The 18,364-nt window shown below is 39.7% G+C and overlaps 2 protein-coding genes across 2 annotated transcripts; one reads left to right on the top strand and one right to left on the bottom strand.

Annotated features, from left to right (window-relative positions):
- Window positions 1–1,756: 1,756 nt before the first annotated feature.
- LOC134862580 (uncharacterized) lies at window positions 1,757–17,463 on the bottom strand. The gene is made up of 12 exons (XM_063880581.1): window positions 17,427–17,463; window positions 16,984–17,153; window positions 16,357–16,576; window positions 15,312–15,644; window positions 15,103–15,206; window positions 14,838–14,932; window positions 11,847–11,984; window positions 11,447–11,731; window positions 10,905–10,969; window positions 10,436–10,623; window positions 9,965–10,184; window positions 1,757–2,084 (listed from the first exon to the last, which is right to left on the bottom strand). Exons 1-12 carry the CDS (start codon window positions 17,461–17,463, stop codon window positions 1,837–1,839), a joined length of 2,103 nt encoding a protein of 700 aa, XP_063736651.1. The 3' UTR covers window positions 1,757–1,836.
- Window positions 6,836–8,032, top strand: LOC134871121 (zinc finger MYM-type protein 1-like). Its single transcript, XM_063893723.1, has 2 exons — window positions 6,836–7,782; window positions 7,918–8,032. The coding sequence occupies exons 1-2, from the start codon at window positions 6,959–6,961 to the stop codon at window positions 8,030–8,032; spliced, it is 939 nt and encodes a 312-aa protein (XP_063749793.1). The 5' UTR covers window positions 6,836–6,958.
- Window positions 17,464–18,364: the final 901 nt, after the last annotated feature.

Here is an 18,364-nt window from a genome sequence, read left to right on the forward strand (position 1 = left end):
TTAAAGGTGCTGGATTTTATACAACTATATATATATATGATATAACTACAAGAATTTGGCAAACCCATTGGAAATATGAAAAATAACATGGCAATCAAAACCAAATGTGAATTGAATAAATGATATCATATCATTCATCAAGTTTTTTCTTTAAATGTCTTTCTTTCTTCTTTTGTGTGTATATAATGTTCTTCTTTATATATACATTGAGAATCAGGAGGCCATAAATTGTCTAAAATCTGGGATTACCATTCTGGCCAAATAATCCAACCATGGGAGAAATAATTGAATAAATCATTCAAAGAAATAACTTCTCTTTATTGGATATAGTTTTTATTTCGTAACGACTTTTTTTTCAAACATTATATTAATTTCATGATGATACATGATAAAAAAACTACATCAAATCTAAGAATAATAGTTAAGAAGCTGGAACCAGAGAATATTCAGCCTTGTTTCCAAGAAGTGTGTTTGAGTAATGTTAGACAGTTATAGATAATTTAAGGAAATTTGCTTGAAGCTTTCCTTAATAAAGATGAGAATAAAACAATTAATCATTTTCTATTTCAATCATTTGGAGATATTCTCACATTATATTTTATTATGACTGACATTAATTTGTTTAAACGTTAAAGGTAACCATGTTTATTTAGTATCTTCTTTTATAATCTGATCTATCAAACGTCACACAATAGAGTAAATGTTATTTATCCCACAGCCAGAGAATTAAAACCAGAAGAAATTCAGTGTATGTCCATCTAGCACAAAGAAAAGCATTAAATCTTCATATTTTTGAAGCTGATTCTACAATTTTAGGTACATTTCTTAAAGTTTGCATACCTAAAGAAACGGAGCATAAGAATAATATACACAATGTTTAACTGACTGGAAGATATTAATGACAGTGAGTAACTGTACAACACATTTTTAGGATTAAATATTAGTTTTAAATAAAAAATGAAATTACTTTAAAGATGGATGAGAGGTCATTATCTTAAATGGTAATAAGATGTCCTTGAATTGCCCTCTATTAAATCTCATAATAGTTCAAAATATATTATTATATTTGATCTGAATTAAACATATGAAAAGGTCACAAAATAGCACACACACTGAACAGTAAAAACCCCAAACATATTAACTTCAAAACTGTATATAACAAGAGAAAGCATTACGTCTCTTATCTTATCTGGTTATGAATAGATAAATCAGGTCTTTGCTGCAGCTGTATTCTGTCACATGAGGACATTTAGGAAAGAAATACAATCTTCCCTGATAAAAGCCGACACAGCAATTCAACTTTAGAGCTCATCCCTCTTCTTCTGCTCCTTCTGGAAGACTTTTCCATCCGGCTGCTTCCTCCAGGTCAGTTTGATGTTGTCGTCCAATCCCTGGGCCCTCATGTTCTTCTTCGCCTGAGATACGAAACTCATCATCATGATTACTCAAATACAGAAAATACAAATTGCTTGCATCCCTTCATGTGATGCCAAAGTGTTGAATGTGTAATTGCATAAAAGTGGAAAAGATGATTTACCTGCACCAACATCTCCTCCAGAAAAGCGGGGTTGTTCAGATCCACACCGGAGTTTGGTTTCGGCACCCTCACCTTTATCACTTGCATTGAAACAGGCACATTTTTCTAAAAACACAAACAAACTTCATCAGGCACAACATTTATGGTGGCTTATTTTCCAGGAGACTCAGTCTCATCCCATGCTTTGAGGTAGGTGTGGTTTTTACTCACTGTAGCAAATGAATGTTTCTTCCCCCCACAGTCCGCGTCCTCCCATTTTCCAGAGTCCTGGAAAGCTGCAGCCACACAATCAATAAGAGCTATGTTGTCAGGTTCCTTTTCTCTCTCCAGTACCTAAAGGAGAAGGTACTTCCATCGGACCACTTCCAGGAGTCTCTGTAGAGGCCGATCCAGGCGTCACTTCCCCCTGCAGCTACCATTTCCTGTACCTGCTGGTTCTCTGTCTGGTTTCTCACACTGGCCAGGTCTGTGTGGTGTTCTCTGCAGTGGCTCTGGGCCTCAGTCCAGTTCATTGTGCTGTTGATGAGGACAAATGTTGCATCCGGTCCTGAAAATGGACCACAGAGAAGTGCTGAGTAGAGGCACCACAACATACAGCCTGACATCAATGCCACCTCTGTGGTGGTATTACTTTATAATATAAAATATAACACTTGAATCCCCCGAGATATAAGGAATGACATTTTTAATTGAATGAATGTATGAAATAAACATGCATGATATTATAATCTTAATAAATCTCTGCATACGCTCCCAACTGGGATGATGACAATTTTTTTGTGAACCTCTTCGCTCGAATTCCCAACGCCGACAACCATCGTATTATTATGGCCGGGGACTGGAATTTGGTCCAGAACGTGAGTCTCGACAGGTCATCGCTCACACAATCTACTCTCTCCAAATCGGCCAAGGTAGTACTGCACAATGCATCACAATTAGGACTCTCAGACCCCTGGAGATGTATTAACCCACAAAGTAGAGCCTTTTCCTTCTTCTCGCACAGGCACCACACTTTTTCACGAATTGATTTCTTTTTACTCGATAACAATTTGATTCATCTGGTCAATTCATGCGAATACCATTCTATAACCATCTCAGATCATTCTCCCACCTCAATTGACATTAATTTCCCTCTTGGTATGTCCTCCCCTCCATTATGGAAATTCAGTTCTCCCCTCCTGTCAGACAGTGAATTTAAAGACTATGTTTCCACTCAGATTTCTTCCTACATTGAAATTAATGACACCTCCGACGTTAGTTGCGGTATTCTTTGGGAGGCTCTTAAGGCCACTGTGCAGGGACAGGTCATTTGGTACACTGCACGTAAGAGAAAGGATGAAAAGGCTAGGCTTTCAGAAATCTGTGATGAGCTTCGCTTACTTGATGAAACATACTCCTCCTCTCCCTCCCCTTGTCTCTATAAAAAACGCCTCCTGCTACACTCAGAACACGATCTTCTGATGACAGGCATTGTTGAGAGACAACTGAGACAGTGTAGGCAGCGTTACTTTGAGCAGGGCGACAAGGCTGGTAGACTCCTAGCTCAACAGGCTCGTGCGGCCCGTGCGTCCAGATTGATTCCCCAAATCAGATTATCCGATGGCAACCTTACTTCTAACCCAGCTGATATTAACAGGTCTTTCTTGGAATTTTACACCAATCTCTACACTTCGGAATGTCCCCCGATCCCCGCCATGACCCCCAATCCTCTAGACTCCTTAATATACCCCAAAATCAACGAGAACGTCGCTAGCGAATTGGGCAGCCCCATCTCCACCCTTGAGATACATGATGCAATAAAATCAATGCAAAGTGGGAAGTCTCCTGGGCCCGACGGCTATACAGTCGAATTTTATAAGGCATATTCTTCCAAGTTAGCCCCAATTTTGGCTAGAATGTACAATGACTCTCTCCAGACAGGCCGATTGCCGGAAACTTTGTCCATTGCATCTATCTCCTTGCTTCTCAAGAAAGACAAAGATCCTACTTCCTGTGGCAGTTACAGACCAATCTCACTGTTAAATGTGGACTGTAAGATACTGGCCAAGATACTGGCTATCCGCCTCCAACGTGTACTGCCAGATATTATTTCCCTGGACCAAACAGGCTTCATGGTGGGGAGACACTCTTTTTTTTTTAACACAAGGAGGTTGCTCAATATAATTTTCTCTCCTTCCTCTAACACCCCCGAAGTCATAGTGACACTTGACGCAGAGAAGGCCTTCGATAGGGTTGAATGGGGTTACTTGTTTTTTATTCTTGATAAATTTGGTTTTGATTCCCAATTTATTTCCTGGATTAAACTCCTATATGCCTCTCCATCTGCCTCTGTACACACCAATGGCATTCGATCTCCCCCTTTCTCTCTCCAACGTGGTACGCGCCAGGGTTGTCCTCTTTCGCCACTGTTGTTCAATATAGCCATTGAACCTCTCGCTATCTGGCTCAGAAGCCATGATAGGTTTGAGGGCATTACGCGTCACGGCATGGTTCATAAACTGTCTCTATCAGTGATGACCTTCTTCTTATGATCTCGAACCCCTTATCCTCTCTCCCCCCCCATACTGTCGATTTTAGATCAATTTGGCCGTGTATCAGGTTACAAACTAAACATTCAAAAGAGCGACGTATTTTTTGTAAATAAAATGGCAAAGGCACTTCCCCAAGCCATATTCCCTTTTAAAGGGGCTGTGGAGGGGTTCAAATACCTGGGGGTGTTTGTTGCAAGCTCTTTTAAAGACCTGTTCCCTAAAAACGTTCAACCACTACTAGATAAATGCAAAGCTGATTTGTCCAGGTGGGCCTCCCTTCCCCTGTCTCTTGCGGGTCGCGTCAACCTTATAAAGATGGTCATCCTGCCAAAGTTTCTTTACCTTTTCCAACACATCCCAGTGCGCATCAATAGATCTTTTTTCACTGATCTTGATAAGCAGTTGACTGCGTTCATCTGGAACAACAAGCCTGCGCGTATTAGAAGGTTGTGTCTCCAACTCCCTAAATCAGAAGGAGGCCTGGCACTCCCCAACTTTCGCCACTATTTCTGGGCCTCTAACATTAACAAACTCCTCTATTGGGCTAACTGTAAACTTTCAGACCCCTGCCCACCTTGGGTACATATCGAGTTGTCAACTGCTTCTTTACACTCTATAATCTGCTCTCAGCTCCATGTAGCGACCCATAATGTTACTAGCACCATAAGCATTTGGCTCCAATTCAGGAAACAGCACGGGTTACATAGAGCTTCAGTTCATGCCCCAATTTCAAACAATCACCTATTCTCTCCATCGTGTACTGACCCGGCCTTCCGTGTTTGGTCGAACAGTGGTCTCGCGACGCTTGATGACCTTTACAAGGATGGAGTCTTTTCATCCTTTGAGTTCCTGTCAGTCAAATTCAACCTGCCCAACAGTCATCTCTTCCGTTTTTTCCACGTCAGGCACTTCATCCAAAAGCAATTTCCCCATTTTCCTAACCGCCCCCCCGAATCACCAATTGATAAATTTCTCACACTCGACCCTGATCAAAAGCGCTTGGTTTCAGTTCTCTATGGCCAGATTGGTTCCCTGAGTCCGAATCCTATGGTACCTCTTAAGGAGCTCTGGGATTTTGATCTAGGTAGAAACATTTCCGATGATCAATGGAGTGACGTTCTCAACCTAGTCCATACATCAACCATCTGTGCTAGACATGGCCTACTCCAGTGCAAGGTGCTCCACAGAGCTCACTTTACCAACGCTAAGCTGGCTAAAATATTCCCAGATCGGAGTGATGCCTGTAACAGATGCAATCAATCCCCAGCTGATCATCTCCACATGTTCTGGACTTGCCCGAAGCTGGACAAATTTTGGTCTGACATATTTGGAACCATTGAACAGGCCTTTAACACAAAGATGGACCCTAATCCTATGACCACTGTTCGGCCTCTCCCCATCTGGGAATATGCCCACTACTATACGCCGTGTCATTGCCTTCACCACTCTACTAGCTAGACGATCTATTCTCCTCAAATGGATACATGCTTCCCCACCAACACATGATCAGTGGATACGGGATGTCTTACAGTGCCTTCAGATGGAGAAGTTAAGATTCTCATTAAAAGGATCTCTGAAATCCTTCCGTACTACCTGGGACCCACTATTAGGCCTTATCAAAAAAACTCCCTATCACTTCTGACGCTGAGTCGCAGGTAGCTCTCTGAAAGGGAAAAAAAAATGAAATAAAAGTGACCGTCATGTTACTGCTCTTCCACCATGGCCCTTTGTCTTTTGCCCTATACTACTCCACTATATTTCCTTCTCCCTCTTACGGAAACCTTTGATTTATTTTTTTTCACCAGGACAACAATGTCTAATATTATTTTCTCCCTTGATACTGGATTCTTAGAGACTGGTTTTGCTCAACTTCACTTTCTTATTTTTATTTTTATTTTTTATTTTTTTAATTATTATTATTTAAAAAAAAAAAAGAAAACAAGATTTTATTATTATTATTATTATTTGTGGCCCAACCATACCTGTGGGTGGGGGGTGGGGGTTGGGGGGTTTAAAAAACAAAAACAAACAAGACTGTAAATAAGGACTCTCTATGGACCCTGAAGTGATAATGGAGCATAACATATTTTTATTTAATTTTCAAGTATTCTTTTTTCCCATTGTCCTCTTTTTCTAAATTGTATGCACCTGTACTGCTCTGTATTGATCCTTACTGTTCTTACTTCTTGTCATTGTCTGGATTATGACCCCACCACTCACCTCACCACATTTCCTTGAATAAGACATAAAAAAAATTAAATAAAAATGAAATAATAAAATAAAATATTTCGAAATATATGTATATATTGTTTTAGATGTGCAAGATAAATATTTCATAGTTAATGATGAGTAAAGTTGTTTCGTTCGTTGACATTGTCTGATTGGTGACGTATTTCCGCCCTGGGGCGCAGCAATCTTTGCCCATAGACTCTCGTTAAAAGTTGTACATGCGCAGTAGCTCCTCTTCAATACCAGAGATAGGACGATGTTGGGGCGCACCTCTGATTTGAAGCACTTTTCAGAAAAGGCAAAGAAACATGAATGAACTGGGATCCACATGGAAAATGCACTGCGACTAGCCATGTTTGGGAAAATAAACATTTCATCTCAGCTTGATGAAGGCTACAGGGTAGGGATCCGTAAGCACAATGAGGAGGTTGACAAAAACAGGCACATCCTATCTAAAATAATAGACTGTGTCAAGTTCTGTGGTGCATTTGAACTTGCCCTATGTGGCCACGATGAAAGTGAAAGCTCAGAAAATCCTGGTGTTTTTAGAGGATTGGTGGATTTTGTAGCGTCACTGGATGCAGTTCTACATGATCACCTGCAGACTGCCACTGTGTTTAAGGGAACATCTAAGACTGTACAGAATGAACTCCTTGACTGCATGCTGTCAGTTTTGAGAGAGTGCATCATTGGAGAAATCTGGAGTGCAGACTTTGTCTCCATCCAGGCTGATGAAACAATGGACATTTCCACTCAGTGTCAGCTGGTGCTTGTGATCCGCTACATTGACAAAGCCCATCATGTCCAAGAGAGGTTTTTTGAGTTCATACCTCTCCAAAGTGCCACAGCTGATTCCATCACCACAGCACTTCTGGATAGGTTGAGCTCCATTCTCCCTGATGACCAGAAGAGCAAGCTCATTTCCCAAGCATACGATGGTGCAAGTGTCATGAGAGGAGCCAAAGGTGGTGTACAGAAGAAGGTCCAAGACGTGTATGTGAATGCACACTATGTCCATTGCTATGCTCACCAACTTAACCTCATCATGCAGCAGGTGACTTCCCATATCCCAAAAGTGAGTCATTTCTTCTCAGACCTGGCTGGATTCTCTAGTTTTTTTTCAAGATCTCCAAAGAGAACCAGCGTGCTCGATAGAGTGGTGGCCCACAGACTCCCAAGAGCAAGCACAGTGAGGTGGAACTTTCATAGCCGAACTGTGAACACTGTTTTTGAGCACAAAGAAGACCTGCTCCAGTGTTTTGAAACCATCAGGGACTCAGGAGAGTTTGATCCTATCACTGTGAGAGAAGCTGGAGGGTTTGTGAGGCTGCTGGAGGATGATAGTTTCAGCTTCTTCCTGAAACTGTTCCATCTCATCATGCCTAATGTGGACATTCTCTACAACCAGCTCCAGAAGCGGACCATTGACTCAGTCTTTGTTCAGGGAATCATGCAGCAGTTCACAAACAACATACAAAAGATCAGGTAAATTAATGTGTATGTTGTGCTATTTAATATTACTGATATTTTGTTAATCTCTATTATGCTTGAACCACTTCACATTTCGTGTTGTTTTAATTGGTGACTAAAGATGAACTTTTCTCTCCTGGTTCTGTTCAGAGATTACCTCCCTACTCTCTGTGGAGAACACAGTGGCAGTGTATCTCAGCTGGCCAAGAAACGCCGCACACTGGGCCCAGATGATCTTCAGAGGCTAGCCACAGAGGTGAGATAGAAGCTAAATGTGTGGTGTAGGTCTTTTACAATGTTTTTAATTATTGTAGTACTATTTTGTGAAAAAGTGGGGAATACCTTAGAATAGGCCCTATATAATATAATAGTCTAGTTTTATAGAGGTGCAATGTTAATTTGCATTGTTACTATTAAATGAACACATGTATTCAAAAAATAAATCGTTTATAGCAGCACTGAACACCACCATGGAGGCTTACCCACTGCTGAACAAGAACAAGCTGAAAACTGAACTGGCTCTCATCTACAGCAACGATGAGTTCAAGAGCTGCAGTGGTGCTGTGGCTCTGTACCAGCTCTTCAGGGGGAACAATCTTCAGGACACCTTCTCAGAGACTGTGGCGCTGCTGAAGATCCTCATCACAACTCCTATGACCACAGCTCAGCACAGAGTCTGAGAGGTGCTTCTCAACACTGAAGAGAATCAAGACCTTCCTCGGGAACACAATGTCACAGGATCGTCTTAATGCATTGGCCATGCTCTCTATGGAGAAGAATCTTGTCAAAACCATCCCTGACTTCAACCAAAGAGTCATTGAGAAATTCGCTGCTGTCAAGGATAGAAGGGCAAAGTTTATGTACAAAAAGTAGAACACTACATGACATTATAATCTGTATATCTGTATATCTGTTCATACTACATCTCTTTCATTACATTCTGTATATCTGCATATATATAGCACATCTGTATATATATCTGTATGTATTGTCCATGTTATATATGATATATATTATTTAAATATATAGAGATAGATCTAGAGATAGAGAGAGAGATAGATAGATATATGTATATTGGCCATCTGTATAGTAATATAGCACATCTGTATATTTGTTCATACTACATCTGTTTATACTATGCCAATTATTCCCACCTCTTTATACTGCCCTTATCTTTACATAATCACTCTTAACTGCATATACTGTACATCTCTTTGCACTTCTATCTATCTATCTATAATGTTGTTTTGGTTGTTTTCATTTATGTAAATACACTCGTTTGATACCTTAGTACATACATCTTGGAGTTATAGCCCCCCCTGGAGAAAACTCCACCAGCCGCCACTGCTAACAGTATAATGGAATACGGCCCACAAATGAAACTTTTGCTTGTCTTATATTTTACTTCTCAAATGTATATGTTCAAATATATTAATGAGCCCAATTTTCAAATAAATTGAGTCATTTAGAATTTAAAACATTTTCTAACAAATCTTAGTTGATATAAAAAAACAATAACTTATTTCTAAAACCAGCTTGAAATTGAACCTTCATATTTACTCTTATTACCAGCAATCTGAGGCTTCTGTTTTAAGGAATGAGCTGCCAGCAAAATAAATGAACACCAAGACAGACGGGATGTCGGCAATTTTTTCCTTAAAGCAATTTCACCGACCTTTGAGTCAACATTCACCTCTATCAGTGGCCCAGCTCTCCGTATATTTTTCTGTATGTGGCCCTCGGTGAAAAAAGTTTGGACACCCCTGATTAAGATCTTTCAGGTACTGTGTTACAGGTAAAAGCTGCATTGAAATTATATTTCTTCTATATTATTCGTATTCTGTTTAGTACAGATGTATAAGATGTAAACTTACCTACAATTCTGAAACACATTTTCCCAAAAATAAATATGTAAACAATATTTCCCTTTACATTTGTCATTGAACTCCTTGGACTACAAACACTCATTTAAATGAAACCATGTGAGAATTTTAGTGAAAAGGGAAATGTCTTTAGTGGAGTTGCTGTCAAATCACAGATACCTGAATCATGACAAGAAGACCCAGGGTTTTGTAAGAAGTCAAATAGAAATAAAAGGTTGTGAACCGCTAGTTTGATAAAGAATAATGCATTGTATTTCAGAAGCTTATAACGTGATTTTAAATGTGTAATATTCATTTTAAGTTAGTATTCTTACCTGTGGCATCACAGCAGACCACCTTGTAGATAGCCTTACAATTCCTGTTTTGCATCGTTCCGTCACCATGGTATATCACTCCGCATTGTTCTTTCTCGGTGTTGATTGGTTGTCCAGACCCCCATCGTCTGAACTCCGTCTCCCCCGGTTTGTAGAAGCTTGTGTCTGACAGTGACCACCTCCAGGTGTCCCGGTCATCGTACAGCCCTATCCAGACTGACTGAAAGCAACATTCATTGTGTTTTAAATAAATACACCCTGATCTAACTCTTAAAAAAGAAAGAGAAGATATTTAGGTTTTAAAATGTTGTTTTTTGGCCTCATGAGTTCAGCCTCGGCATTAGACATGCATTTTGTAGTTGTTACAGCACTGAAGTTCAGTTATAAGGTGCAGTCTACTGTACCAAAACACCTTTCAACAGCAGAGTAATAAAAAACAGTGAAAATGAATAACACAAAAAGGGAACTCACATAGTTTCTGTATTGGGCCAGTAAGTTTGGATCGAACATGTTGTTCAGGAGCTCCACAACCTCCATGCTGTCCACAGTGGCCAGGTCTGTGTGTTTCTCTCTGCAGTATCTCTGTGCTTCAGGCATGCTCTTTGTTTCATAAACAAAATGGTACTTACGTTCAGCATGTGAGGAGACAGCGCTCAGCCCTGCAGAGACACAGACATTCATTTAGTCATTCTCAGGGTACATTTTGACTTCTATTTCAAACAACTCACAGTGAAATAGGAAGCTTTCAGCTGCACTTCATTTAGTTTGTTTTTGAGCAATTACCTTTCAAACAATATAACAGGGGTATAGCCTGCAAAACAATCAGTTGTCAAATAGAATCAGAAATGTCCTCCGCAATGAATCTTCCCCCCACCCCTCAGGTGTACATGAAATAATCAATAAAGAAATAAAAAGATATCCAAATGTATAAAACGCTTGCCTGCAGCTGCCATGATCAGCAGCAGAACCAAGTCCATCTTTGTTTGCTCTCTGATTGCAACTGTTCTTACAGCTGATAGTGTTTCATATAAATCATTTAGTTAGCCATTGTCATCTGTCCTCATGCAAATAGGTCAGAAAAAACAGTTGTTTGCATAAGCAAATTTTTCGGGGTTCGTTAAATAGAGGACAGAATCACACAAGGACTTAAGAATCAGAATCATGTTTCATTATAAATTAGGTTTACACATATGAGGAATTTGGTTTGGTATATGTGGTGCATTCAAAGACAAAGAAAGAAGAATAATTCCCACAGGGATTAATAAAGGTACATCTTATCTTATCTTATAAGTTGCTAGACAAAACAAGAAAAACTTTCTATGACTAACAAATTAAAATGAAAGACAATATTTACAGAAAATATAAATATGTAAGAAACTGGGTACAGCCAAATGTAATCAAATATTAAAAATACTACATAATACAGGCTCCTGCCAGAGGGGAGCGGGGTGCACAGTTTGTGTCTGTTAGCAGCTGATGCACTGCATCCTTCCCTGTCCTGTAGCTGCAGCGTTCCAGATGGTGATGGAGGAGATGAGGATGGACTTGTTGCTGGCGGAGTAGAAGTTCATCAGCATCGGTTTTAGCAGGTTGAAATTCTTCAGCTCCCGCAGGAAGACACTTCCTCTGCTGGGCTTTTTGGATGAGGGAGCTGATGTTCTGCTCTTACTTGAGTTCCCTGGCTGATGATGGTAAGAACGGGGGTCAGAGACGTGTTTTGCCAGCCTCACCTGCTGCTTCCTGTCGGACAGGAAATCTGTGATGCACCTGCAGGTGGGGTCTGGCATGTGGAGCAGGGAGAGCTTGTCCTGCGGAGACAATGAAGTTCAACAGATGAATTGTTGTATACTCAGGCAGATGATGAAGAAAGGGTCGCGGAAACCGGTTGCTGTTAGAGATGTGTTGATTGCGTTCAGCGAAGCGGAGCAGGGCAGAGTGGGTTCCTTCCAGATCCAACGCCGATGACGACAGAGTCTCTGATGTAGGTCTCCATGGCCTCACGCCAAGGTTAAACAGACATCTGGATGGAAGAGAGACCCCAGGAACAAGATCTATGGCTCTTATTTACAGAGGTTAAAGAAGTACTCAGATCTTGTACTTGAGTAAAAGTAGAAGTACTCAGATCTTGTACTTGAGTAAAAGTAGAAGTACTCAGATCTTGTACTTGAGTAAAAGTAGAAGTACTCAGATCTTGTACTTGAGTAAAAGTAGAAGTACACAGATCTTGTACTTGAGTAAAGTAGAAGTACTCAGATCTTGTACTTGAGTAAAAGTAGAAGTACACAGATCTTGTACTTGAGTAAAGGTAGTACTCAGATCTTGTACTTGAGTAAAAGTAGAAGTACTCAGGTCTTGTACTTGAGTAAAGTAGAAGTACTCAGATCTTGTACTTGAGTAAAGTAGAAGTACTCAGATCTTGTACTTGAGTAAAGTAGAAGTACTCAGGTCTTGTACTTGAGTAAAGTAGAAGTACTCAGATCTTGTACTTGAGTAAAGTAGAAGTACTCAGATCTTGTACTTGAGTAAAGTAGAAGTACTCAGGTCTTGTACTTGAGTAAAAGTAGAAGTACTCAGATCTTGTACTTAAGTAAAAGTAGAAGTACTCAGATCTTGTACTTGAGTAAAAGTAGAAGTACTCAGATCTTGTACTTGAGTAAAGTAGAAGTACTCAGATCTTGTTCTTGAGTAAAGTAGAAGTACTCAGGTCTTGTACTTGAGTAAAGTAGAAGTACCAGAGTGTAGGAATACTCTGTCACAGTAAAAGTATTTTAAATGTTCCTCCAGTGAAAGTAGAAAGTACTCTCATCTAAATGTACTTAAAGTAGCGACAGTAAAAGTAGTCATTGTTTGATTGGTCCATTTCAGAATAATATCTCTGATATGTTTTATAATGATTGATCATTAAAGTGTTCTCAGAGCTGGTAAAGGTGCAGCTAGTTTGAATGGCTTTGTATACTGCAGGGTAGCTGCTGGATTTACTGCAGGGGAACTACAGTCTGATTTAAGGGCTGATTATAGTTACCATCATTCATCCTAATCTGCCTAGCAACTAAAGGGGTTAAATAAATGTAGTGGAGTAAAAGTTAAAGATTAACCCCTGACTTGTAGTGGAGCCAAAATTGTAAAGTACCTCAAAATTGTACTTAAATACAGTACTTGAGTAAAGTTTAGTTACTTCCCACCTAAGTTTACACCTTATATTGTTAACATTGGAGTGGCAGTGGTATACAACTATCATGTGAGAGTCAATGTGCATACAAGTGTTGAGCAAACTAACAAATATAATGTTGATTTAACCTCCAAATACATTTTAATATGTGAATAAATTGGGGTTAAGGTACCAACATATAAGAGTTACACTTACACTATGTGGTGTGGACCCATATAGACACTTTCACATTTTTGAAATCAAATCCGACAGTGTTCATTTGGGTAAGCAGATTTTGCTGTAATATAACTTTCAAATCACTCTGTTTGCATAAAGTAAGAAAGGTCAAAGCAGCGCAGTAAAACAAACCCGAGGTTAAACCGGTTCTCTTCAGACGAGACCAACAACACTGTCAAAACACCACATTACAAGTAAAAAACCCGCATTCTGTGATTATAATCTGGAAAATGTACTCAAAATAAAGGCAATCAATGAACAAGATGTGCTCCTGAAGTCTATTATGTTATGATAGGATTTTGTAGAACACTGAATTTTGTATTCGCAATTTCTGAATTGTTCATCAGTCATTTCCTCTAAGATGTTTTACAGTAAAACAGCTTTACTTTTGGTCAGAGTTCAAAACTGTAAGGATGTTATGGGAAAGTGGATGTAATTGTGTTTATTAGCAGAATACCACTGTCATGGTTGAGCAGAGCAAGTTCGACCCAACTGCGGTATCGGTTTAACGGAAAGTGAATTTCCTCAAAGTTCAAAAGATATACTTAAAACAGATCAGAGGCCTGTACGACGAAGCCAGTTCAACTGACCCTGGATATGTTTGAGTGGTCTGGCTTAACTAAACCTAACAAATGCGTTCCTTCGACGCTGGTTATCTACTCGGTAAGTCAACCCAGGGTTTCGTATTATACATCCATGCTATGAGCGCGTTCACCTGAAAGGGGCGGGGCTAGCACCATTTGACCAATCACAAACCTGGAGAAGCGTACTGACAGCGGAGCGTCATACGTCACAAATGAAAAGTAAACTATCATCTTAGACAAATAATAAGTTCAACTTTAAACATCCATGAATGAAACATTTGATACAGGATAAAACCAACATAGTTGCAGCTGCAAGGTGCAGTAAGAACAGCTGGTAAAAAAAAACCCTACCACTGTTTGAATGCTTTAAATGTCACTAATATTTAGAAAGCAACAGTTCCATGTTTTTCCCTACAAGATGTTACAGTGATATAAAATAGTAATAAATATGTTTAGGGAAATTGCTTCAATTTTCATCCTTATTAGGGTGACCAAAACATATTACGTATGACAATATATGAGGTAAAGCATCACATTCTCATACTTTGAAAACCAATTCCCTAATTTTGCGTCCCTAAAACTGTGAAAATGAATTATATGTACAATGGTTTTCTATACAGATTATTTGACGATATTATGGAACTTCATATGAGACACGATGTTATTATTTCTCACAAGCAAAGCTGATGATTTCAACAATGGAAAGCACAAAAAACATTCACTTCAAGACCATATATAACAAGGAAAAGCATTAAATCTTATATCGAAAGTCATTCTAAATGATTCTTTATTCAGCTCATTGCTGCAGCTGTATTCTGTCACATGAGGACATTTAGGAAGGAAATACACTCTTCCCTGATGAAACACAGCAATTCAACTTTAGAGCTCATCCCTCTCCTTCTACTTCTGCTCCTTCTGGAAGACTTTTCCATCCGGCTGCTTCCTCCAGGTCAGTTTGATGTTGTCGTCCAATCCCTGGGCCCTCAGGTTCTTCTTCGCCTGAGATACAAAACCCATCATCATTATCGTTCAAATAGAGAATTGGCATCTTTATAATATCATTTTCCTGGTTCATTTTGTGGCAGGCAGCTAAGTCTCTGTTGAGGGTTTGCTGTGAAAAGATATCTGCTTGTTTTCTGTTTTGCATAAAAGTGGAAATGATGATTTACCTGCACCAACATCTCCTCCAGAAAAGCGGGGTCGTTCAGATCCACACCGGAGTTTGGTTTCGGCACCCTCACCTTTATCACTTGCATTGAAACAGGCACATTTTCTAAAAACACAAACAAACTTCATCAGGCACAACATTTATGGTGGCTGATTTTCCAGGAGACTCAGTCTCATCCCATGCTTTGAGGTAGGTGTGGTTTTTACTCACTGTAGCAAATGAATGGTTTCATCACCCCACAGTCCAAGTCATCCCATTTTCCAGAGTTGTAGAAATCTGCAGCCACACAAACATTAGGATCTCTGCAGTTAGGTTCCTTTTCTCTCCAGTACCTAAAGGAGGAGGGACTTCCATCGGACCACGTCCAGTTTGGTCTCGAAAGTCCGATCCAATAATTACCCCGTTCGTGTAACAGCTCAACAATCTGCTGGTTCTCTGTCTGGTTTCTCACACTGGCCAGGTCTGTGTGGTGTTCTCTGCAGTAGCTCTGGGCCTCAGGCCATGTCATTAGGCCTTCAGTGGAGACAAATGTCGCGTTCGTTCCTGAAAATGCACCACAGAGAAGTGCTGAGTAGAGGCTCCACAACATACAGCCTGACATCAACGAAACCTCTGTGGTGGCGTTACTTTATAATATAAAATATAACGATTAAATCATGGAGATATAAGGAGTAACATCAATACATGAACACATGTGTTAAACGTATGATAAGATAATCTGAAGAAAATGTTGAGTAGTTTTGAACAGTCTCTTGACATGAATACAAATATAATTAGTATTACACAAAACAACGACATACAGTCGTGTAGTTTTTCAACATTTGAATATTGGCAAGAAACGTTAGGCTTCATCAGTGGTGGAACGTTCAGATCTTTTAGTAAAACAATGAAGATACTCTGCTACAGGTAGAAGCTGCATTCAAATTCTATTTCTTCTTTATGATTCTTATCCTGTTTTGTTCAGATGTATAAGATGTAAAACGTACGGACAAATCTGAAACATTTCCCAAAAATAAACATGTTAACAATATTTCTTTTTACTTTGTGAATTTTAGTGGAAAGGGAAATGTCCTGAGTGGAACTGCTAACAAACCATAGACATCTGAATCATGATAAGGAGACACATTTCTGTAAGAGGTCAGATACAAAAAAGGTGGGGAACCATTTGTCAGATAAAGAATAATGCGTTGTATTTCAGAAGCTTTTTCGTAGGATGTTTAAATGTATATAATTCATCTTAAATTAATATTCTTACCTGTGACATCACAGCAGACTGCAGAGAGGAGTATGTCACAAACAAGGTCATCCCAATTTCCATTATTAGAACTAATAATTGAGCATTTTTCCCATGAAAAGTTGTTTGGTCCTCCAACCCACCATCGTCTGAACTCCGTCTCCCCCGGTTTGTAGAAGCTTGTGTCTGACAGCGACCACCTCCAGCTGCCCGTGGCGTGGTACAGCCCTATCCAGGCTGACTGAAAGCAACATTCATTGTGTTTTAAAGCTACTCAAGGAAATGTATGTGTTTATTAAAGAGAAATGTTTAGCCTTTATGAAATCAGCCTTGATACATTCATACATCAACTCTCATCCACAGCCGTGATGCTGCCTATCAGTCTGAATCTCCTTACCTCTACTGTCAGTATTTTACACGTGCTTGGGCTTAACCCACCATTTCAGCAAAGCCTTTAAACCACCCATTTTCCTCGGTGACACTTTGAGTTTTGTTTATTGAAATGAAAAGTGCGCTTATAAATTAACTTGATTATTATTAATAACATTTTTTTAACTCTGTTTTCAGCGTTCTGTAATAATCTCTCCTTTTTAAATGTCACTCTTAAAGAGATCCCCTTGTTGTTCATTTGAAGAAAAGTGAACTGACTTGCTTGTTGTGGCCTGCCATGTTGTTCAGGAGCTCCACAACCTCCATGCTGTCCACAGTGGCCAGGTCTGTGTGTTTCTCTCTGCAGTATCTCTGTGCTTCAGACATGTTCTTTGCTTCATAGACAAAATGGTACTGACGTTCAGCATGTGAGGAGACAGCGCTCAGCCCTGCAGAGACACAGACCTTCATTCAGGCTATAACTTGACTTTTCATTTAGCTTAATTTATTCATTAAAATTAACGTAAAAACATTATGATAAATGTCGAGCCTACAATAGACTTATTCGAACTATTTAGAGTGTCAAAAATGTACTCTACAATACATCTTCTCATGGCATTCACCTATACACATCAAAGATAATATCATTTTTCAAACAAATGGCTGAATATATGTACAGGTATAAAGTAATAAATAGATATCCAAACTTATAAAACACTTGCCTGCAGCTGCCATGATCAGCAGCAGAACTGCGTCCATCTTTGTTTTGCTCTCTGATTGGTTTCAATGGGTGGCTTTAGATTGCAACTGTTTAAAGAGCATGTTTCACATAAAAGTCTCTGAAGCATCATCATCATCACGCCATGCAAATTAGCCAGAGGCAAAACTCCTTTGAACATTATGCAGATAATAACTAACACACACACACACACACACACTCTCACACACACACACACACACACACTCTCACACACACACACACACACACACACACTCTCACACACACACACACACACACACACACACACACACACACACACACACACACACACACACACACACACACACACACACACACACACACACACACAGTTTCATCGCATAGGTGTCATGAAATGCCGTGAACTGGCTTTTGAGTTCGCACAAAGAAATAGCATTGACATGCCTGCCAACTGGACCAGAGACGAAAAAGCAGGTTAGATCAAGTATAGCCTATTGGATAGTAATTTGGAGCGGATAACTTATCTGAATGTAAACTGCAATGTGCTGATAAACTTTGAACCTTTTCTAGGACCTGATTGGTTCAACGCCTTTAAAGCACGCTACCATTTGGCATGTTGCTCTGACAAATCCCGAGCACTTATCAAGTGACGAATCTGGTTCTTCTGCTCACTTGGGTTATGTGTCTCCAGAAGTCATTCTTCCCTTGCCAAAAGCCACAGAAAGAAAGAACGGAATTGTAAGAAAGAAAGTGAAAACAAGAATCATGACCGACACATCTGAGAAGATGGAGTTGGAGAAGGCTCACAAAGAAAAAGAAGATAAAAAGGCTGAACAGGAAAAGAGAGAAGGAAAGGGCTCTGAAAGCTGCAAATCAAACCAAAACCAAGAAGAAAACGGCTGTGTACAGTAGCTCAGAAGAAAGCTCCACCACCAATGA

The sequence above is a fragment of the Eleginops maclovinus genome, chromosome 1, assembly GCF_036324505.1.
Source record: "Eleginops maclovinus isolate JMC-PN-2008 ecotype Puerto Natales chromosome 1, JC_Emac_rtc_rv5, whole genome shotgun sequence".
NCBI classification, from domain to species: Eukaryota; Metazoa; Chordata; class Actinopteri; order Perciformes; family Eleginopidae; genus Eleginops; species Eleginops maclovinus.

Bases quoted from the DNA above. Each gene is read 5' to 3' on its own strand.
- LOC134871121 (XM_063893723.1), top strand. From the start codon at position 6,959: ATGCTGTCAGTTTTGAGAGAGTGCATCATTGGAGAAATCTGGAGTGCA. The intron at 7,783-7,917 runs GTAAATTAATGT...GGTTCTGTTCAG, and splicing joins AACAACATACAAAAGATCAG to AGATTACCTCCCTACTCTCT.
- LOC134862580 (XM_063880581.1), bottom strand. From the start codon at position 17,463: ATGGACGCAGTTCTGCTGCTGATCATGGCAGCTGCAG. The intron at 10,624-10,904 runs GCAAGCGTTTTA...GTGTCTCTGCAG, and splicing joins GCTGATCATGGCAGCTGCAG to GGCTGAGCGCTGTCTCCTCA. The intron at 10,185-10,435 runs GTGAGTTCCCTT...TGTTGCTTTCAG, and splicing joins TGGCCCAATACAGAAACTAT to TCAGTCTGGATAGGGCTGTA.